The sequence below is a fragment of the Salvelinus alpinus genome, chromosome 2, assembly GCF_045679555.1.
Source record: "Salvelinus alpinus chromosome 2, SLU_Salpinus.1, whole genome shotgun sequence".
Classification (NCBI taxonomy): Eukaryota; Metazoa; Chordata; class Actinopteri; order Salmoniformes; family Salmonidae; genus Salvelinus; species Salvelinus alpinus.
This window is the reverse complement of record NC_092087.1, coordinates 113,445,967-113,469,230: the sequence shown is the minus strand read 5'-3', so window position 1 is coordinate 113,469,230 and position 23,264 is coordinate 113,445,967. Positions and strand designations below refer to the sequence as shown.

Sequence of the window (23,264 nt, the reverse complement as noted above, 5' to 3'; positions counted from 1 at the left end):
TGCTCGCCTCCCTACCTCTGAGGAAGTACAGTTCCCGCTCAGCCCAGTCAAAACTGTTCGCTGCTCTGGCACCCCAATGGTGGAACAAACTCCCTCACGACGCCAGGTCAGCGGAGTCAATCACCACCTTCCGGAGACACCTGAAACCCCACCTCTTTAAGGAATACCTAGGATAGGATAAAGTAATCCTTCTAACCCCCCCCATAAAAGAGTTAGATGCACTATTGTAAAGTGGTTGTTCCACTGGATATCATAAGGTGAATGCACCAATTTGTAAGTCGCTCTGGATAAGAGCGTCTGCTAAATGACTTAAATGTAATGTAAATGTAAGCATCTGTTGGGTTGGTAGAATGTGGAAAGACCCACCTCATTGGTTAATATTCCCTGTAGTAGAAACATCTGTTGGGTTGGTAGAATGTGGAAAGACCCTCCTCATTGGTTAATATTCCCTGTAGTAGAAACATCTGTTGGGTTGGTAGAATGTGGAAAGACCCACCTCATTGGTTAATATTCCCTGTAATAGAAACATCTGTTGGGTTGGTAGAATGTGGAAGTAGGTTTTAAATTCATACTTATTACAAATATGCAGTTGTCTGACTATTATATTATTATTTAATAATGAAATAAATGTAAAAATGCACCTTTTGTCTGGAAATAAAATAAACATTTATGTGCCTTAACCACTCCAGTCAACAGATGGCGATGTGCGTCTTTCAGGCGACGCGATCAGCGTGACGTGTAATCTAGTGGACGGTTCTTCATAAACAGCTCGTCAACCACCTCGGTAGCTTGCTAGCCAACATAGCCGAAAGATTCAAGCTATTTATACGCTTTCGGGGTATATTAGCTACTGTGTTTTAGACACACTTCTGTCGTATCAACTTGTTAACATATTTCATTTAATATTACGTTATTTTGTATTAGTCAGCTATAGTAGCTGGCTGGTTAAGTTAGCACTAGCCTAGTCGCTAATGATAGCTAGCTAGCTAACATCCCCGGACATGAGGTCAGTAAGCTTCTCCCCTCCTGTTGAAGAAGAGGCGGTCTGCTGGACGGAGAAAGAAGCTCTGGGGCTGAACATTGTCGTGAAAGAGGAGAAGGAAGAAGAGGATGTTACAGTAAAACACGAAGTAGAGGATGAGGCTGTTAAAGTGAAAGAAGAAGAGAAAGACGTTTCAGTGAAAGAAGAGGAAGACACGTTCAGAGTGAAAGAGGAGGAGGTTGTTACAGTAAAAGAAGAGGATGCAGTTTTTGGAGTGAAGAAGGAAGGGGAGATTACTGTCACATTGAAAGATGAAGAGGTGGAGATAGGAGATCTGAGTAACACCAGTAAGTACCACCTTAAATGTGTTTTTAACTTTGGATATTCAGAGTTGGCTCGTCAACACCTCTTCAACGGAGAGCCCAGGATGATGACTGATATGTCTAGAATCAGACGACGTAGAGAACAAGCTACCCCTTGTTTTCTCTGTTCCGTTTCCAAAAGTGACTTAACATATAAATTTGAGAAGGGTCTATCTGCTGACCGCAGACTGGGGGGCACCGCATGTAGTGATTTTCATGTAGTGATGTTTTACTACACACCGTGTCCCCCAATAGTGCCATGTGAGAGTTGGGTTGGCTACACCAAAGATTATGAATATACTGTAACGACCCTGGGTTTATAAGTAACTATAACTTGTTTTGTGGATTAATCTTATTATTGTAATCTATTGTTTAGATTACTGTAGCCTACTGTAACCTACTGGCATGACCTAGAGAGATACAACCTACTGTAACCTACTGGCATGACCTAGAGAGATACAACCTACTGTAGCCTACTGTAACCTACTGGCATGACCTAGAGAGATACAACCTACTGTAGCCTACAGGCATGACCTAGAGAGATACAACCTACTGTAGCCTACAGGCTTGACCTAGAGAGATACAACCTACTGTAACCTACTGGCATGACCTAGAGAGATACAACCTACTGTAGCCTACTGGCTTGACCTAGAGAGATACAACCTACTGTAACCTACTGGCATGACCTAGAGAGGTACAACCTACTGTAGCCTACTGGCATGACCTAGAGAGATACAACCTACTGTAGCCTACTGTAACCTACTGGCATGACCTAGAGAGATACAACCTACTGTAACCTACTGGCATGACCTAGAGAGATACAACCTACTGTAGCCTACTGTAACCTACTGGCATGACCTAGAGAGATACAACCTACTGTAGCCTACAGGCATGACCTAGAGAGATACAACCTACTGTAGCCTACAGGCTTGACCTAGAGAGATACAACCTACTGTAACCTACTGGCATGACCTAGAGAGATACAACCTACTGTAGCCTACTGGCATGACCTAGAGAGATACAACCTACTGTAACCTACTGGCATGACCTAGAGAGGTACAACCTACTGTAGCCTACTGGCATGACCTAGAGAGATACAACCTACTGTAGCCTACTGGCTTGACCTAGAGAGATACAACCTACTGTAGCTTACTGGCATGACCTAGAGAGATACAACCTACTGTAACCTACTGGCATGACCTAGAGAGATACAACCTACTGTAGCCTACTGGCATGACCTAGAGAGATACAACCTACTGTAACCTACTGGCATGTCCTAGAGAGATACAACCTACTGTAACCTACTGGCATGACCTAGAGAGATACAACCTACTGTAGCCTACTGTAACCTACTGGCATGACCTAGAGAGATACAACCTACTGTAGCCTACAGGCATGACCTAGAGAGATACAACCTACTGTAGCCTACAGGCTTGACCTAGAGAGATACAACCTACTGTAACCTACTGGCATGACCTAGAGAGATACAACCTACTGTAGCCTACTGGCTTGACCTAGAGAGATACAACCTACTGTAACCTACTGGCATGACCTAGAGAGGTACAACCTACTGTAGCCTACTGGCATGACCTAGAGAGATACAACCTACTGTAGCCTACTGTAACCTACTGGCATGACCTAGAGAGATACAACCTACTGTAACCTACTGGCATGACCTAGAGAGATACAACCTACTGTAGCCTACAGGCTTGACCTAGAGAGATACAACCTACTGTAACCTACTGGCATGACCTAGAGAGATACAACCTACTGTAGCCTACTGGCTTGACCTAGAGAGATACAACCTACTGTAACCTACTGGCATGACCTAGAGAGGTACAACCTACTGTAGCCTACTGGCATGACCTAGAGAGATACAACCTACTGTAGCCTACTGGCTTGACCTAGAGAGATACAACATACTGTAGCTTACTGGCATGACCTAGAGAGATACAACCTACTGTAACCTACTGGCATGACCTAGAGAGATACAACCTACTGTAGCCTACTGGCATGACCTAGAGAGATACAACCTACTGTAACCTACTGGCATGACCTAGAGAGATACAACCTACTGTAACCTACTGGCATGACCTAGAGAGATACAACCTACTGTAGCCTACTGTAACCTACTGGCATGACCTAGAGAGATACAACCTACTGTAGCCTACAGGCATGACCTAGAGAGATACAACCTACTGTATCCTACAGGCTTGACCTAGAGAGATACAACCTACTGTAACCTACTGGCATGACCTAGAGAGATACAACCTACTGTAGCCTACTGGCTTGACCTAGAGAGATACAACCTACTGTAACCTACTGGCATGACCTAGAGAGGTACAACCTACTGTAGCCTACTGGCATGACCTAGAGAGATACACTGTAGCCTACTGTAACCTACTGGCATGACCTAGAGAGATACAACCTACTGTAACCTACTGGCATGACCTAGAGAGATACAACCTACTGTAGCCTACTGTAACCTACTGGCATGACCTAGAGAGATACAACCTACTGTAGCCTACAGGCATGACCTAGAGAGATACAACCTACTGTAGCCTACAGGCTTGACCTAGAGAGATACAACCTACTGTAACCTACTGGCATGACCTAGAGAGATACAACCTACTGTAGCCTACTGGCTTGACCTAGAGAGATACAACCTACTGTAACCTACTGGCATGACCTAGAGAGGTACAACCTACTGTATCCTACTGGCATGACCTAGAGAGATACAACCTACTGTAGCCTACTGGCTTGACCTAGAGAGATACAACCTACTGTAGCTTACTGGCATGACCTAGAGAGATACAACCTACTGTAACCTACTGGCATGACCTAGAGAGATACAACCTACTGTAACCTACTGTAGCCTACTGGCATGACCTAGAGAGATACAACCTACTGTAACCTACTGGCATGACCTAGAGAGATACAACCTACTGTAACCTACTGGCATGACCTAGAGAGATACAACCTACTGTAGCCTACTGGCTTGACCTAGAGAGATACAACCTACTGTAACCTACTGGCATGACCTAGAGAGATACAACCTACTGTAACCTACTGGCATGACCTAGAGAGTTACAACCTACTGTAGCCTACTGGCATGACCTAGAGAATTACAACCTACTGTAGCCTATTGGCATGACCTAGAGAGATACAACCTACTGTAGCCTACTGGCATGACCTAGAGAGATACAACCTACTGTAGCTTACTGGCATGACCTAGAGAGATACAACCTACTGTAGCTTACTGGCATGACCTAGAGAGATACAACCTACTGTAACCAACTGGCATGACCTAGAGAGTTACAACCTACTGTAACCTACTGGCATGACCTAGAGAGATACAACCTACTGTAGCTTACTGGCATGACCTAGAGAGTTACAACCTACTGTAGTATACTGGCATGACCTAGAGAGTTACAACCTACTGTAACCTACTGGCATGACCTAGAGAGTTACAACCTACTGTAACCTACTGGAATGACCTAGAGAGATACAACCTACTGTAGCCTACTGGCTTGACCTAGAGAGATACAACCTACTGTAGCTTACTGGCATGACCTAGAGAGATCCAACCTACTGTAACCTACTGGCATGACCTAGAGAGATACAACCTACTGTAGCCTACTGGCATGACCTAGAGAGATACAACCTACTGTAACCTACTGGCATGACCTAGAGAGATACAACCTACTGTAACCTACTGGCATGACCTAGAGAGATACAACCAACTGTAGCCTACTGGCTTGACCTAGAGAGATACAACCTACTGTAACCTACTGGCATGACCTAGAGTTACAACCTACTGTAGCCCACTGGCATGACCTAGAGAGATACAACCTACTGTAGCTTACTGGCATGACCTCGAGAGATACAACCTACTGTAGCTTACTGGCATGACCTCGAGAGATACAACCTACTGTTATCTACTGGCATGACCTAGAGAGTTACAACCTACTGTAACCTACTGGCATGACCTAGAGAGTTACAACCTACTGTAACCTACTGGCATGACCTAGAGAGATACAACCTACTGTAGCTTACTGGCATGACCTAGAGAGTTACAACCTACTGTAGTATACTGGCATGACCTAGAGAGTTACAACCTACTGTAACCTACTGGCATGACCTAGAGAGTTACAACCTACTGGCATGACCTAGAGAGTTACAACCTACTGTAGCCTACTGGCATGACCTAGAGAGTTACAACCTACTGTAGCCTACTGGCATGACCTAGAGAGATACAACCTACTGTAACCTACTGGCATGACCTAGAGAGTTACAACCTACTGTAACCTACTGGCATGACCTAGTGAATTACATCCTACTGTAACCTACTGGCTTGACCTAGAGAGTTAAAGTTGTTCAATTCCTGGATTTTAAATGAATATTTTCCAGTAATAATGATAATTTGTGTCTTCCTATCCACATGTGGGATCCCTCTCCTTTGTCTTCCGCTCTACACCAATAACAGACAACTACTATGGGTCTCCCAATTACGGCCAGATGTGATACAGCCTGGATTGGAACCAGGGACTGTAGTGACGCCTCTTGCGCTGAGATGCAGTGGCTTAGACCGCTGCATCCGTGTGTGTGTTAACTATTAGAATGCTGTACTAGAATGCTTAAAAGGCCGCTAAAATTTTAAATATCGGTTATCGGTATCGTTTTTTGGGGCAAGGAAAATATTGGCAAAAAAATGTGATATCGGTGCATCCCATTCTAAAAAAATTTTTTTTTTTTTTACCCTCATCAATCTACACACACAACAATACCCCATAATGCCATCACAATACCCCATAATGCCATCACAATACCCCATAATGCCATCACAATACCCCATAATGCCATCACAATACCCCTTAATGCCAAATCAAAAACAGGTTTAGATTTTTTGCAAATGTATTAAAACTATTCCCCAGGATAACTAGTCTGAGTAATGTAAGATGTAAGATCCCAGGATAACTAGTCTCAGAGTAATGTTAGATCCCAGGATAACTAGTCTCAGAGTAATGTTAGATCCCAGGATAACTAGTCTCAGAGTAATGTTAGATCCCAGGATAACTAGTCTCAGAGTAATGTAAGATCCCAGGATAACTAGTCTCAGAGTAATGTAAGTCTCAGATAGTTTTAACCCATTACAGTCTAAGCCCTGTCTGAGGGGGAGGTTCTTCTAAGCTATATGGAATTGTTTTAAGAAGGTTTAAACAGCATGAAGGGCTTCCCCTGTATTGTACTGTTCTAAGAAGGTTATACCAAGGATCATTTTGCTATTTGATTTTGAACTGTAAGACCCATGGAAGTATCAACAAAAATGATTTGTCCATACTGCTATAACCCATAGTAACACATTGGATAACATTCACAACATGTAACAACAGTAACCATAGTAACACATTGGATAACATTCACAACATGGAACAACAGTCCATACTGCTATAACCCATAGTAACACATTGGATAACATTCACAACATGGAACAACAGTAACCATAGTAACACATTAGATAACATTCACAACATGGAACAACAGTAACCATAGTAACACATTGGATAACATTCACAACATGGAACAACAGTCCATACTGCTATAACCCATAGTAACACATTGGATAACATTCACAACAGTGAACAACAGTAACCATAGTAACACATTAGATAACATTCACAACATGGAACAACAGTAACCATAGTAACACATTGGATAACATTCACAACATGGAACAACAGTAACCATAGTAACACATTGGATAACATTCACAACATGGAACAACAGTCCATACTGCTATAACCCATAGTAACACATTGGATAACATTCACAACATGGAACAACAGTAACCATAGTAACACATTGGATAACATTCACAACAGTGAACAACAGTAACCATAGTAACACATTAGATAACATTCACAACATGGAACAACAGTAACCATAGTAACACATTGGATAACATTCACAACAGTGAACAACAGTAACCATAGTAACACATTAGATAACATTCACAACATGGAACAACAGTAACCATAGTAACACATTGGATAACATTCACAACATGGAACAACAGTAACCATTGTAACACATTGGATAACATTCACAACATGGAACAACAGTAACCATAGTAACACATTGGATAACATTCACAACATGGAACAACAGTAACCATAGTAACACATTGGATAACATTCACAACATGGAACAACAGTAACCATTGTAACACATTGGATAACATTCACAACATGGAACAACAGTAACCATAGTAACACATTGGATAACATTCACAACATGGAACAACAGTAACCATAGTAACATTGTTTCCCCCAGAACATCTAAAGGAAGTTTGTTCTGAAGTGTCTGTCTGATATCTAAGAGATGTAAAAAATTATATCAATATTTTTTACATGTCTTTAACCCCCTTTTTTGTCACTTAAATCTTTTGTTACGTTACAGCCTTATTCTACAATGGATTAAATAAATAAAATTCCTCATCAGTCTACACACAATACCCCGTAATGACAAAGAGAAAATAGGTTTGGAGAATTTTTTTTACATTTTATTACAAATAAAAAACAGAAATACCTTATTTACATAAGTATTCAGACCCTTTGCTGTGAGACTTGAAATTGACCTCAGGTGCATCCTGTTTCCAATGATCATCGTTGAGATGTTTCTACAACTTGTTTGGAGTCCACCTGTGGTAAATTCAATTGATTGGACATGATTTGGAAAGGCGCGCACCTGTCTGGCTACCACAGCGTTCTGAAGCGATACGCCATCCCATCTGGTTTGCGCTTAGTGGGACTATCATTTGTTTTTCAACAGGACAACGACCCAATGACCGAAAAGGAGAGTGATGGAGTGCTGCATCAGATAACCTGGCCTTCACAATCACCTGACCTCAACCCAATTGAGATGGTTTGGGATGAGTTGGACCACAGAGTGAAGGAAAAGCAGCTAAAAAGTGCTCAGCATATGTGGGAACTCCTTCAAGACTGTTGGAAAAGCATTCCAGGTGAAGCTGGTTGAGAGAATGCCAAGAGTGTGCAAAGCTGTCATCAAGGTAAAGGGTGGCTACTTTGAAAAATCTAAAATATATTTAGAATTGTTACCACTTTTTTTGGTTACTACATGATTCCAGATGTGTTATTTCATAGTTTTGATTTCTTCACTATTATTCTACAATGTAGAAAATGGTAAAACAAATATTTATAACCCTTGAATGACTAGGTGTGTCCACTCATTTGACTGGTACTGTATATCTCATGAATGTTTTTACATTCAGTTACATGAAGTCACTTTCTTACCACTTCTTCCATAGTCAAACATGTAAGGAAAGATTTTTTTAAATCAAAGGGGATGCTGTCAAAAATGTATTGAATTCAAATGGATTTACCCAGCCTGCAAAGCACTACAGCCACTCTGTGATGACCAGTTCTGCTCTTTTATTGAGGGATCTAGTCTAGATTAAACCTCATAGGAAGACAGTTTTATCATGTGGAGGTTTCATTTAGGTCTCTGTTTAACGACATACTATGTGCGTCTTTGCAAGGAGAGAAACCAGACTCTCACTCTGACAGCGGGAAGAGTCCTTCAGGGGAACCAGACCCAGAGACGCCCAAACCAGCGAGACAACACCACTGCTCCCACTGTGAAAATAGTTTTTGCTGGTTAGGGAACCTAAAACTGCATGAGAGGACACACACGGGAGAAAAGCCTTACCAATGCTCCCAGTGTAGAAAGAGTTTTACTATGTTAACTAACCTGAAAAGGCATGAGAGAATACACACAGGAGAAAAGTATTTTCTGCTCCCAGTGTAAAAACAGATATTCACGAATGGTGTACCTGTTGAGGCCAGGGGTGCCGCTAGCGCCACTCCTCCCACATTCCACTGAAAAGGCAGAGCGGCAAATTCAAAAAAACCTTTTTTTTAAATATTTAACTTTTACACATTAACAAGTCCAATACAGCATATGAAAGGCAGACATCTTGTGAATCTAACCACCATGTTCGATTTGTAAAATGTTTTACAGGGAAGACAAAATATGTAAATCTATTAGCTAACCACGTCAGCAAAAGAGAGCACTTTTCTAACTGCATCAGTTTTTTACTCCGTCACTAGCTATCACTAATTTGACCAAATGAAGATATATATAGCCACTAACCAAGAAACAACTTCATAAGATCACAGTCTGATAACATATTTATTGTATAGCATTTTTTGTTTTTGAAAAATGTGTATATTTATGGTATAAATCATAAATTACATTTCAGCTACAATCAGAAAGCAGCCATAACATTTACAGACACCAACATCAAATACCTAATTACTCCTCATAAAACATTTCTGAGAAATACATACTGTGCAGCAATTGAAAAACAGGATTCTTGTGATTCCAGACAATATTTCCGATTTATTAAATGTTTTACATCGAAAACTAAATGTAGCGCTAAATTAGCATAGCCACGCCAGACAGACACACTTGGGCGCGCGCGACCAGTTGACATGCACGACAGATATGAAATAACATTATAAATTTGGTCTTACTTTGGCTGATCTTTCATCAGAATGTTGATCAAGTTGTCCTTAGTCCAAAAGAGTCGTTCAATCCCTTCAGAATGGCAACTTTCCATCTTCATTTAGCATGGGTACTCGTCGAGTGGCACGGAACTCTCCAACGTAAACAAAAGAAACATTACGGTACACGGCAAAACTATAGAAAAAATTCAAATAATCTGATTAAACTATATTGAAAAAACATACATTACGATGACATGGTCTCATTTATCAAATCAAATCCGAGCTGGAGATAGTTCACATCCGAAACGGCAGCAAAACAAAACATGATCTCTCCCAAGTCGCACGCTTCTGACTTCCTGAAATTGACGGTCATGTCAAAGAAATAGGTCTTATTTCACGTCAGAACAAGATAAACGCATGATTTCTCCTCTGACGTACTCTTGACACCCAGAGGAAGGCGTACAAGGTGTGTTCCGGGTCATAAGTGGCATGACCATGTATAGGCAGAGCGTTGAAGCGAGCATAAACATCTTGCATTTTACTTCCTGGTCGGGGAAAGTGCTGCCAAAGGACTTGTGTTCCACTCAGAGAAAAAATTAAAACGTTTTTAGAAACTTGAGACTCTTTTCTATCCAATACTATTAACCATATGCATATTGTAAGATCAGAAATTGATTAAAAGGCCGTTTGAAAATTTGCGCATATTTTCCAGTTTTTCCAATTCGCCCCCTATAGCCCAAACAGGTTAAAGCTCATGAGAGGATACAGAGGAGAAAAGCCTTTCCAATGCTCCCAGTCTGGAAAGGGTTTTACCTGGTCAAGTAGCCTGAAGGAGCATAAGAGGATAAACACGGTAAAAGTCCTACCACTGCTCTCTGTGTGGAAGAACATTCAGAGATCCTGAAATAACATGAGAGAATAGAAAGGCTGTATTCTGACTTATATTTTTGACTGAGAATTTGTGTTTTTGTTTGTGCCACATGAAATCATATTGTGTGTGATTACACCTGCCTATATAATGTCCCACAGTTGACAATGCATGTCAGAGCAAACACCAAGCAATGAGGTCGAATAAATTGTCCTTAGAGCTCCGAGACAGGATTGTGTCGAGGCACAGATCTGGGGAATGGTACCAAAAAATGTCTGCAACATTGAAAGTCCCCAAGAACACAGTGGCCACCATCATTTTTTAATGGAAGAAGTTTGGAAGACTCTTCCTAGAGCTGGCCACCCGGCCAAACTACGCAATCGGGGGAGAAGGGCCTTTGTCAGGGAGGTGACCAAGAACCCGATTGTTACTCTGACAGAGCTCTAGAGTTCCTCTGTTGAGATGGGAGAACCTTCCGGAAGGACAACCATCTCTGCAGCACTCCACCAATCAGGCATTTGTGGTAGAGTGGCCAGACGGAAGCCACTCCTCAGTAAAAGGCACCTGACAGCCTGCTTGGAGTTTGCCAAAAAGGCACCTAAAGGACTCTCAGACCATGAGAAACAAGATTCTCTGGTCTGATGAAACCAAGATTGAACTCTTTGGCCTGAATGCCTTTTGGAAACCTCCAAGCTGGCTATCATGTGCCTTTTATTAAGGTATATACATATAGATATATATATATATACATATATATATATATAGTCTGTTCAACCTCTCTTTCGTATCGTCCGAGATTCCTAAAGATTGTAAAGCTGCCGTGGTCATCCCCCTCTTCAAAGGGTGTGACACACTAGACCCAAACTGTTACAGACCTATATCCATCCTGCCCTGCCTTTCTAAAGTCTTCGAAAGCCAAGTTAACAAACAGATCACTGACCATTTCGAATTACATTTACATTTAAGTCATTTAGCAGACGCTCTTATCCAGAGCGACTTACAAATTGGTGCATTCACCTTATGACATCCAGTGGAACAGCCACTTTACAATAGTGCATCTAAATCTTTTAAGGGGGGGGGGGGGTGAGAAGGATTACTTTATCCTATCCTAGGTATTCCTTAAAGAGGTGGGGTTTCAGGTGTCTCCGGAAGGTGGTGATTGACTCCGCTGTCCTGGCGTCGTGAGGGAGTTTGTTCCACCATTGGGGGGCCAGAGCAGCGAACAGTTTTGACTGGGCTGAGCGGGAACTGTACTTCCTCAGTGGTAGGGAGGCGAGCAGGCCAGAGGTGGATGAACGCAGTGCCCTTGTTTGGGTGTAGGGCCTGATCAGAGCCTGGAGGTACTGAGGTGCCGTTCCCCTCACAGCTCCGTAGGCAAGCACCATGGTCTTGTAGCGGATGCGAGCTTCAACTGGAAGCCAGTGGAGAGAGCGGAGGAGCGGGGTGACGTGAGAGAACTTGGGAAGGTTGAACACCAGACGGGCTGCGGCGTTCTGGATGAGTTGTAGGGGTTTAATGGCACAGGCAGGGAGCCCAGCCAACAGCGAGTTGCAGTAATCCAGACGGGAGATGACAAGTGCCTGGATTAGGACCTGCGCCGCTTCCTGTGTGAGGCAGGGTCGTACTCTGCGGATGTTGTAGAGCATGAACCTACAGGAACGGGCCACCGCCTTGATGTTAGTTGAGAACGACAGGGTGTTGTCCAGGATCACGCCAAGGTTCTTAGCGCTCTGGGAGGAGGACACAATGGAGTTGTCAACCGTGATGGCGAGATCATGGAACGGGCAGTCCTTCCCCGGGAGGAAGAGCAGCTCCGTCTTGCCGAGGTTCAGCTTGAGGTGGTGATCCGTCATCCACACTGATATGTCTGCCAGACATGCAGAGATGCGATTCGCCACCTGGTCATCAGAAGGGGGAAAGGAGAAGATTAGTTGTGTGTCGTCTGCATAGCAATGATAGGAGAGACCATGTGAGGTTATGACAGAGCCAAGTGACTTGGTGTATAGCGAGAATAGGGGAGAGCCTAGAACAGAGCCCTGGGGGACACCAGTGGTGAGAGCACGTGGTGAGGAGACAGATTCTCGCCACGCCACCTGGTAGGAGCGACCTGTCAGGTAGGACGCAATCCAAGCGTGGGCCGCGCCGGAGATGCCCAACTCTGAGAGGGTGGAGAGGAGGATCTGATGGTTCACAGTATCGAAGGCAGCCGATAGGTCTAGAAGGATGAGAGCAGAGGAGAGAGAGTTAGCTTTAGCAGTGCGGAGCGCCTCCGTGATACAGAGAAGAGCAGTCTCAGTTGAATGACTAGTCTTGAAACCTGACTGATTTGGATCAAGAAGGTCATTCTGAGAGAGATAGCGGGAGAGCTGGCCAAGGACGGCACGTTCAAGAGTTTTGGAGAGAAAAGAAAGAAGGGATACTGGTCTGTAGTTGTTGACATCGGAGGGATCGAGTGTAGGTTTTTTCAGAAGGGGTGCAACTCTCGCTCTCTTGAAGACGGAAGGGACGTAGCCAGCGGTCAGGGATGAGTTGATGAGCGAGGTGAGGTAAGGGAGAAGGTCTCCGGAAATGGTCTGGAGAAGAGAGGAGGGGATAGGGTCAAGCGGGCAGGTTGTTGGGCGGCCGGCCGTCACAAGACGCGAGATTTCATCTGGAGAGAGAGGGGAGAAAGAGGTCAGAGCACAGGGTAGGGCAGTGTGAGCAGAACCAGCGGTGTCGTTTGACTTAGCAAACGAGGATCGGATGTCGTCGACCTTCTTTTCAAAATGGTTGACGAAGTCATCTGCAGAGAGGGAGGAGGGGGGGAGGGGGAGGAGGATTCAGGAGGGAGGAGAAGGTGGCAAAGAGCTTCCTAGGGTTAGAGGCAGATGCTTGGAATTTAGAGTGGTAGAAAGTGGCTTTAGCAGCAGAGACAGAAGAGGAAAATGTAGAGAGGAGGGAGTGAAAGGATGCCAGGTCCGCAGGGAGGCGAGTTTTCCTCCATTTCCGCCCGGCTGCCCGGAGCCCTGTTCTGTGAGCTCGCAATGAGTCGTCGAGCCACGGAGCGGGAGGGGAGGACCGAGCCGGCCTGGAGGATAGGGGACAGAGAGAGTCAAAGGATGCAGAAAGGGAGGAGAGGAGGGTTGAGGAGGCAGAATCAGGAGATAGGTTGGAGAAGGTTTGAGCAGAGGGAAGAGATGATAGGATGGAAGAGGAGAGAGTAGCGGGGGAGAGAGAGCGAAGGTTGGGACGGCGCGATACCATCCGAGTAGGGGCAGTGTGGGAAGTGTTGGATGAGAGCGAGAGGGAAAAGGATACAAGGTAGTGGTCGGAGACTTGGAGGGGAGTTGCAATGAGGTTAGTGGAAGAACAGCATCTAGTAAAGATGAGGTCGAGCATATTGCCTGCCTTGTGAGTAGGGGGGGAAGGTGAGAGGGTGAGGTCAAAAGAGGAGAGGAGTGGAAAGAAGGAGGCAGAGAGGAATGAGTCAAAGGTAGACGTGGGGAGGTTAAAGTCGCCCAGAACTGTGAGAGGTGAGCCGTCCTCAGGAAAGGAGCTTATCAAGGCATCAAGCTCATTGATGAACTCTCCGAGGGAACCTGGAGGGCGATAAATGATAAGGATGTTAAGCTTGAAAGGGCTGGTGACTGTGACAGCATGGAATTCAAAGGAGGCGATAGACAGATGGGTAAGGGGAGAAAGAGAGAATGACCACTTGGGAGAGATGAGGATCCCGGTGCCACCACCCCGCTGACCAGAAGCTCTCGGGGTGTGCGAGAACACGTGGGCGGACGAAGAGAGAGCAGTAGGAGTAGCAGTGTTATCTGTGGTGATCCATGTTTCCGTCAGTGCCAAGAAGTCGAGGGACTGGAGGGAGGCATAGGCTGAGATGAACTCTGCCTTGTTGGCCGCAGATCGTCAGTTCCAGAGGCTACCGGAGACCTGGAACTCCACGTGGGTCGTGCGCGCTGGGACCACCAGATTAGGGTGGCCGCGGCCACGCGGTGTGGAGCGTTTGTATGGTCTGTGCAGAGAGGAGAGAACAGGGATAGACAGACACATAGTTGACAGGCTACAGAAGAGGCTACGCTAATGCAAAGGAGATTGGAATGACAAGTGGACTACACGTCTCGAATGTTCAGAAAGTTAAGCTTACGTAGCAAGAATCTTATTGACTAAAATGATTAAAATGATACAGTACTGCTGAAGTAGGCTAGCTGGCAGTGGCTGCGTTGTTGACTTTGTAGGCTAGCTGGCAGTGGCTGCGTTGTTGACACTACACTAATCAAGTCGTTCCGTTGAGTGTAATAGTTTCTACAGTGCTGCTATTCGGGGGCTAGCTGGCTAGCTAGCAGTGTTGATTACGTTACGTTGCGTTAAAAGAACGACAATAGCTGGCTAGCTAACCTAGAAAATCGCTCTAGACTACACAATTATCTTTGATACAAAGACGGCTATGTAGCTAGCTATGTAGCTAGCTACGATCAAACAAATCAAACCGTTGTACTGTAATGAAATGAAATGAAAATGTGATACTACCTGTGGAGCGAAGCGGAATGCGACCGGGTTGTTGAGTGCGGAAGTTCTATTCGGTAGACGTTGGCTAGCTGTTGGCTAGCTAGCAGTGTCTCCTACGTTAAGGACGACAAGTAGCTGGCTAGCTAACCTCGGTAAATTAAGATAATCACTCTAAAACTACACACTCTAAACTACACAATTATCTTGGATACGAAGACAGCAAAGACAACTATGTAGCTAGCTAGCACTACACTAATCAAGTCGTTCAGTTGAGTGTAATAGTTTCTACAGTGCTGCTATTCGGTAGACGTTTGCTAGCTGGCTAGCTGCTGGGCAGATAGCAGTGTAGACTACGTTAGGATGACGGAATACGATAATTACGCAATTATCTTTGACACAAAGACGGCTATGTAGCTAGCTAAGAAGAAATTGCTAAGATTAGACAAATCAAACCGTTGTACTATAATGAAATGTAATGAAAAGTTATACTACGAATGCGACCGCTCGCTCCAACCCGAATCCCACCATACCTTCTCCGCTGTGAAATCCGGTTTCCGAGCTGGTCACGGGTGCACCTCAGCCACGCTCAAGGTACTAAACAATATCATAACCGCCATCAATAAAAGACAGTACTGTGCAGCCGTCTTCATCGACCTGGCCAAGGCTTTTGACTCTGTCAATCACCGTATTCTTATCAGCAGACTCAACAGCCGATAAGAACAACCGATCAATCAACAACCGATCGCTGCCCACACCCGCCCGACTAGCATCACTACTCTGGACGGTTCTGACTTAGAATATGTGGACAACTACAATACCTAGGTGTCCGGTTAGACTATAAACTCTCCTTCCAGACTAATATTAAGCATTTCCAATACAAAATTAAATCTATAATTGGCTTCCTATTTCGCAACAAAGCCTCCTTCACTCACGCTGCCAAACATACCCTCGTAAAACGGATCGGCGATGTCATTTACAAAATAGCCTCCAACACTCTACTCAGCAAACTGGATGCAGTCTATCACAGTGCCATCCGTTTTGTCACCAAAGCCCCATATACCACCCACCACTAGGACCTGTATGCTCTCGTTGGCTGGCCCTCGCTACATATTCGTCGCCAAACTCATTGGCTCCAGGTCATCCACAAGTCTTTGCTAGGTAAAGCTCCGCCTTAACTCAGCTCACTGGTCACCATAGCAACACCCACCCAGAGGACGCGCTCCAGGAAGTATATCTCACTGGTCATCCCCAAAGCCAACACCTAATTTGGCCGCCTTTCCTTCCAGTTCTCTGCTGCCAATGACTGGAACGAAATGCAAAAATTGCTGAAGTTGGAGACATATATCTCCCTCACTAACTTTAAGCATCAGCTATCTGAGCAGCTTACCGATCGCTGCAGCTGTACACAGCCCATCTGTAAATAGCCCATCCAACTGCCTACCTCATCCCCATGCTTTTATTTACTTTTTTTCTATTTTGCACACCAGTATTTCTACTTGCACATCATAATCTGCACATCTATCACTCCAGTGTTAATTTGCTAAATTGTAGTTACTTCGCTATTTTGGCCTATTTATTTCCTTACCTCCGTACTCCATTTGCACACACTGTATATAGATTTTTCTATTGTGTTATTGACTATACGTTTGTTTATCCCACGTGTAACTCTGTGTTGTTTTTGTCGCACTGCTTTGCTTTATCTTGGCCAGGTCGCAGTTGTAAATGAGAACTTGTTCTCAACTGGCCTACCTGGCCTACCTGGTTAAATAAAGGTGGAATATATATATATTTTTTAAGTCTTAGCTTTATTGACAACACTCAAATGGATACGGTCATTAACGCGGTTCTTCAATAATTACACATAATTCTTAATACTGTAGCTGTTTAGTTACAGTCAAATGTTTAACTATCATCAGCTGATCCAGGAAATCATTTTCTGAATTCCAGTCACATGAGAAACATCACGACATGCAACAACAACCAAAGTGCTTCTTCATTCATTACTCTGGTAAAGACAGTTATGCCGTGCTCCACGTTGGATCCAACATCCCTAACAAATTGATGTTTATAATGTTATTGTCTGCTTGATTTACTGGTAGGGTCTCGTTAGTCTGTTTGCACACAGAGATCCTTAGCTCATCATTTGTGGAGAACTGTTCCTTGATATATAGATATACAACACACACGCTCCAGTATGTCTGTAGTTATTGTGGTTCAGTGAAGTTATGGGTCCTACAGTAGGTCTATGTTGTTGTTAGGTGAAGTTATGGGTCCTACAGTAGGTCTATGTTATTGTTAGGTGAAGTTATGGGTTCTACAGTAGGTCTGTTGTTGTTAGGTGAAGTTATGGGTCCTACAGTAGGTCTATGTTATTGTTATGGGTCCTACAGTATGTCTATGTTGTTGTTAGGTGAAGTTATGGGTCCTACAGTATGTCTATGTTGTTGTTAGGTGAAGTTATGGGTCCTACAGTATGTCTATGTTGTTATTAGGTGAAGTTATGGGTCCTACAGTGGGTCTATGTTTGTTATTAGGTGAAGTTATGGGTTCTACAGTAGGTCTATGTTGTTGTTAGGTGAAGTTATGGGCCAATTTGGCAAACAGTGTGCAAACCCTCATTGTCAGGCTGATGGAAAAGCCAAAGAGCATTTTACTGGTTGAAGTGTTTTTAGAGTACAAAGTGGTTGATTTGCGATGATGACACAAACATTATATTAAGCAGGACATTCAAACGATCCTTACAATTATAATCCAAAGTAGTGTGAAATGTACTCATAAGCAACTTGTAAATGGAGGTTACTCCCCTGAGTTTTCCCCCATTCACATTCAGAATACATCGTGAAAAACTAAAATCTTTGCTCACCGTTTTTGCTCCAGGCAGATATACTACATCCATAACTAGCGGTTTCCTCATTAGCAGATATACTACATCCATAACTAGTGGTTTCCTCATTACCAGATATACTACATCCATAAATAGTGGTTTCCTCATTACCAGATATACTACATCCATAACTAGCGGTTTCCTCATTAGCAGGGAGGAGTTTCTACAACCAAATTGCATTTGCATCACCCTCGTGCCGCAATTTTATTAAACACAGAAAGGGGCCTATATTGGAGACCAAAAGTCGTTTGGCACAGTGCTTAGAGTTTCAACAACATGAATAACTTATTTCGAGCCTACAATCATCGATGTTACTACTAGTGTGAAAACAAGACAAAATATGACTATTGTTGCTCATTTTAAGACAAATGTCAAATAATCATTACATTCATTACAGACGTCAATTGTTGTACAACATCATGGCTACGCTGTTGGCATCACCTTTTACAGTGGATTTCCGCTGTTGTGGGCCTTTAACCATCTGTCTAACTTTGTTGTTCACACAGGAGAGAGACAGGACTATCGTGGATCCTCTGGGGAGCCTCAACAACCTTGTGATGCTGAAGAGGCAGAGAAGAGTCTCTCCAGATCAGGACACCTCAATAATCACCTGCAGAGATCCACAGGGAGGAGAACTCACTGCTGCTCTGACTGTGGGAAGAGATTCACCTCCACATCAGGCATTAAAATTCATCAGAGAATCCACACAGGAGAGAAACCTTATAGCTGTGATCAATGTGGGAAGAGGTTTACTCAGTCAACCAACCTGATATCACACCAGAGAACACACACAGGAGAGAAACGAGAGAAACCATATAGCTGTGATGAATGTGGGAAGAGTTTTTATACATCTAGACATCTTACTGTACACCAAAGAACACACACAGGAGAGAATCCTTATAGCTGTGGTCAATGTGGGAAGAGTTTTACTCAGCTAAGCAGCCTGATATCACACCAGAGAACACACACAGGAGAGAAACCATATAGCTGTGATGAATGTGGGAAGAGTTTTGATACATCTAGCCATCTTACTGTACACCGAAGAACACACACAGGAGAGAAACCGTATAGCTGTGGTCAATGTGGAAAGAGTTTTACTCAGCAAAGCAGCCTGATATCACACCAGAGAACACACACAGGAGAGAAACGAAAGAAACAGTATATTTGTGATGAATGTGGGAAGAGTTTTGTTACATCTAGCCATCTGATTCGACACCAGATAACACACACAGGAGAGAAATCTTATAGCTGTGCTCAATGCGGGAAGAGTTTTTCTACATCTAGCCATCTGATTCGACACCAGATAACACACACAGGAGAGAAACCTTATAGCTGTGCTCAATGTGTGAAGAGTTTTACTCAGCTAAACAACCTGATAGTACACCAGAGAACACACACAGGAGAGAAATCTTATAGCTGTACTCAATGTGGAAAGAGTTTTACTCACCTAAGCAGCCTGACAGGACACCGGAGAACTCACACAGGAGAGAAACCTTATAGGTGTGATCAATGTGGGGAAAGTTTTACTTCATCTAGCTATCTAACTATACACCAGAGAATACACACAGGAGATAAACCTTATGGCTGTGATCAATGTGGGAAGAGTTTTACTGCATCTAGCTATCTAACTAGACACCAGAGAATACACACAGGAGATAAAACTTATGGCTGTGATCAATGTGGGAAGAGTTTTACTGCATCTAGCTATCTGACTAAACACCAGAGAACACACACAGGAGATAAAGCGTATATCTGTGATCGATGTGACAAGAGATACTCTGATAAAAGATCTCTGATCAAACATCAGAAAATACATACATGAAGGAGTTGTTTCATGATATCAATGAATTAATGTCACAATGTAGAATGTTTTAACATTGTAGTAGGAGTATTTTAATGATGTCACAATGTAGAATGTTTTAACATTGTAGTAGGAGTATTTTAATGATGTCACAATGTAGAATGTTTTAACATTGTAGTAGGAGTATTTTAATGATGTCACAATGTAGAATGTTTTAACATTGTAGTAGGAGTATTTTAATGATGTCACAATGTAGAATGTTTTAACATTGTAGTAGGAGTATTTTAATGATGTCACAATGTAGAATGTTTTAACATTGTAGTAGGAGTATTTTAATGATGTCACAATGTGGAATGTTTTAACATTGTAGTAGGAGTATGTTAATGATGTCACAATGTAGAACCCTAAATGTTTGTCCCCTGTTCTTTTGATTTCATCATGATATGGATATTAGCCTCAGGGGGAAAATCCAGGCTCTGAAATGAAAGTGTACTATTTATGTGATTTAACAAAATTGTCCTAACAAAAAAGAGTTGTTACACTTACCACGTTGGTGACCCACTTGAATCAAAATGCAACACTTCAAAATGTAGCAAGCTGTTTTCTACAAATTGTCCTCTAACCAGGGATGTACACATTACTCCCAGATTCCGTGTGGTTTTTGAGTTGTTAGTTTTAACAGGACGTGCAACCTCATCTCCCTCCTCTCGGCACAATTTATTTTAGCATGATATCGATGAGTGGTGACAAATAAGTGTTGCATTCCATTGTTTAGCGACCCCTACATTTAAATGCATCACTCCAAAATGTAGCTGACTGTCTTCTGCAGGTTGTCCTCTAACCAGTGAGGTAAAATATATCTCCCATTTCCATGTGTTTTTTTAGTTGTGTTAGTTTCAACAGCACGAACAACCTGATTTCCCCCCTAATCGATATCAGTGATTTATTGCTACTTGTCAAAACAACAGCGTTTCTGGTGCTTGTGCAGTTTATAAGGAGCTTGTAAGTAATACGATTATTGTGGCAGATGTTTGTGTAAATAGCACATGTTATGTTTAGGTTTTCAATTTATCCCAAACTGTTTCTGCAAATTGGTTATTGATTTGGACACGTTAAAACTGTGTTTTGACATTGGGGCTATCCCACCTGGCACAATGTAATTGAAAAGCCGTTGAAAATAAGACTATGCAACCAAATATTTAATATTTCCAATTCATGTAACATTTAGTAATGGTAATTATTTATGCAACCAACTGACAATTTTTTGGTACAATTATATTGACAATGTTGCCCTGCTTTTAGAATATCAGGGTTCATTCTCAGATGTGCCAAACCAAATGTACTAGAGCATGACATTGGGGACTGGGCTCCGATCCAACAACATGCCTATCGAGTGAACCCTGAAAAGAGAGAGAAGCGCCGCAGTGAGGTGGAAAGTTACTACGGATATTGCAGGAGTTTCCTTTTGAAATTAGACATGTCCGGGGTAAGGACAACTTGGTTACTGATTGTATCAAGGGTGGGCAGTCAAAAAGTTTGCGTTTTGCGTTTAGGCTGTGAGTTGCCATGGATCACAATTTATTTTGACTGCACGGTTTTCCGTATTGGAGATGAGTTTTGTTTGGGCTCGTTCCAAGGGGACGAGAGTTTTAGAAGCTGGTGAGTTTTAGGAAGATGAGAGTTCTAGAAGCTGGTTTTTAATTGTTGACAGCCAGTAGACGCCATGTTTATATTGGTGAAGGTGAAGCATTGTAGTTGATTATAATGTGAAATGGAAGTTGTTTTCTGTTGGTAAGCTTTCTCTTATGGTGTTATAGTCTTTGGTTTTCCATTTATGTTTTGAGGTTGGACTTCAGCACCTATATATTGTATAGCTCGTTAGCTCGTCAGCACGTAGGACGCACTGATTGGTGTCACCTCGTTAGTCAGTATGTGTTACACCTGTGCTGGCTTGTCCATCTCGTTACTGGGAAGGTGTTTCACCTGAGCTGGTCCAGGTTCTATTTAAGAGTGTCTGGCCCAGTGCCCCAGTTGTCTTGATGTCATAATGATAGTTTAACCAGGTGACCATGATGTCATAATGATAGTTTAACCAGGTGACCATGATGTCATAATGATAGTTTAACCAGGTCGGCCAGTTGAGAACAAGTTCTCATTTACAACTGCGACCTGGCCAAGATGAAGCAAAGCAGTGTGACAAAAACACAGTTACACATGGGATAAACAAAAGTACAGTCAATAATACAACAGAAAAATCTATATACAGTGTGTGCAAATGGAGTAAGGAGGTAAGGCAATAAATAGGCAATCGTGGCGAAATAATTACAATTTAGCAATTAAACATGAGTGATAGATGTGCAAAGGAGCAAAAATAAATAAATAACAATATGGGGATGAGGTAGTTGTGTGTGGCTATTTACAGATGGGCTGTGTACAGGTACAATAATCTGTAAGCTGCTCTGACAGCTGATGTTAGTGAGGGAATATGAATATATATGTACATATATATGAATCCAATGACCGACCAATCGAAAGACTCTTGGTCCCTCTTAGTATGAAAACCGGGTATCAATCCCATGTCAAAGGATTCAACTACTGAAAACAGAAACAAACAATTGGATCAACCAGATCAATCCCACTTTTCAAGCCTGCTGAATGTGTGGTGGAGTGGTAAACACCACCCCCGGCTCTACCAGGGGCTTGAGGTGGTCTCCCACAGCTCTGCTTATGTCATGTTCTGTGGCCTTGCCGTTCCATTTCTTGACTGCACCTGCAACACAGAAACACATTTAGTCATATTATATAAAACACTCAAAGTAATGGATATGGAGCATCTATGGCCTCAGTTACACCTGGCACCTAAATGTGACTTCTGTCATCCGATCACTCTAAGCTGCATTAGGTTCAGAACAACCAGGATGTGCCTTTGACGCAGTCAGGCCACCAAATATCCATAAGCAATGTAAAGAGATGTGGGGAAAAGTACATTGTACACAAATTACCTTCATAATATCGAAGAACAAATGTGTGTGCCTGAGGGGAAATTAACTTTCATACAGCCAAAAGGGGTGAGAAATTACACCAATATCAGTGGACAATTTGCACCAACGTAAATAAACATAGATGATGGATCATATTCCCTTTTGCTTATGTGATGAACCACTAAGGGAACATAAATATTTACCATCTAAACCATGTGTGACCTCTCACCTCTCTGGCTGTAGAAGTGTTCTTCCTAACCAGTCCTTCAACAGCTCTCTGACTGAGCTCCACCCTCACTGTGTCTTCAGAGGAGAGGAAGGCTGAGGAGGGATGGAAGGATGAATGGATCAGTCAGTCAAT

General features: G+C 43.0%; 2 protein-coding genes across 2 annotated transcripts in view; one reads left to right on the top strand and one right to left on the bottom strand.

Moving 5' to 3' along the window:
• The window catches only part of LOC139549080 (zinc finger protein 180-like), a 93,732-nt gene that overhangs the window by 50,781 nt on the left and 19,687 nt on the right, over positions 1-23,264 (bottom strand). The window lies entirely within an intron of this gene.
• On the top strand, positions 17,206-21,948 carry LOC139552375 (zinc finger protein 135-like). Its single transcript, XM_071364078.1, has 2 exons — positions 17,206-17,245; positions 18,625-21,948. The coding sequence occupies exons 1-2, from the start codon at positions 17,206-17,208 to the stop codon at positions 19,941-19,943; spliced, it is 1,359 nt and encodes a 452-aa protein (XP_071220179.1). The 3' UTR covers positions 19,944-21,948.

Bases quoted from the DNA above. Each gene is read 5' to 3' on its own strand.
- LOC139552375 (XM_071364078.1), top strand. From the start codon at position 17,206: ATGCAACAACAACCAAAGTGCTTCTTCATTCATTACTCTG. The intron at 17,246-18,624 runs GTAAAGACAGTT...TTGTTGTTCACA, and splicing joins CTTCTTCATTCATTACTCTG to CAGGAGAGAGACAGGACTAT.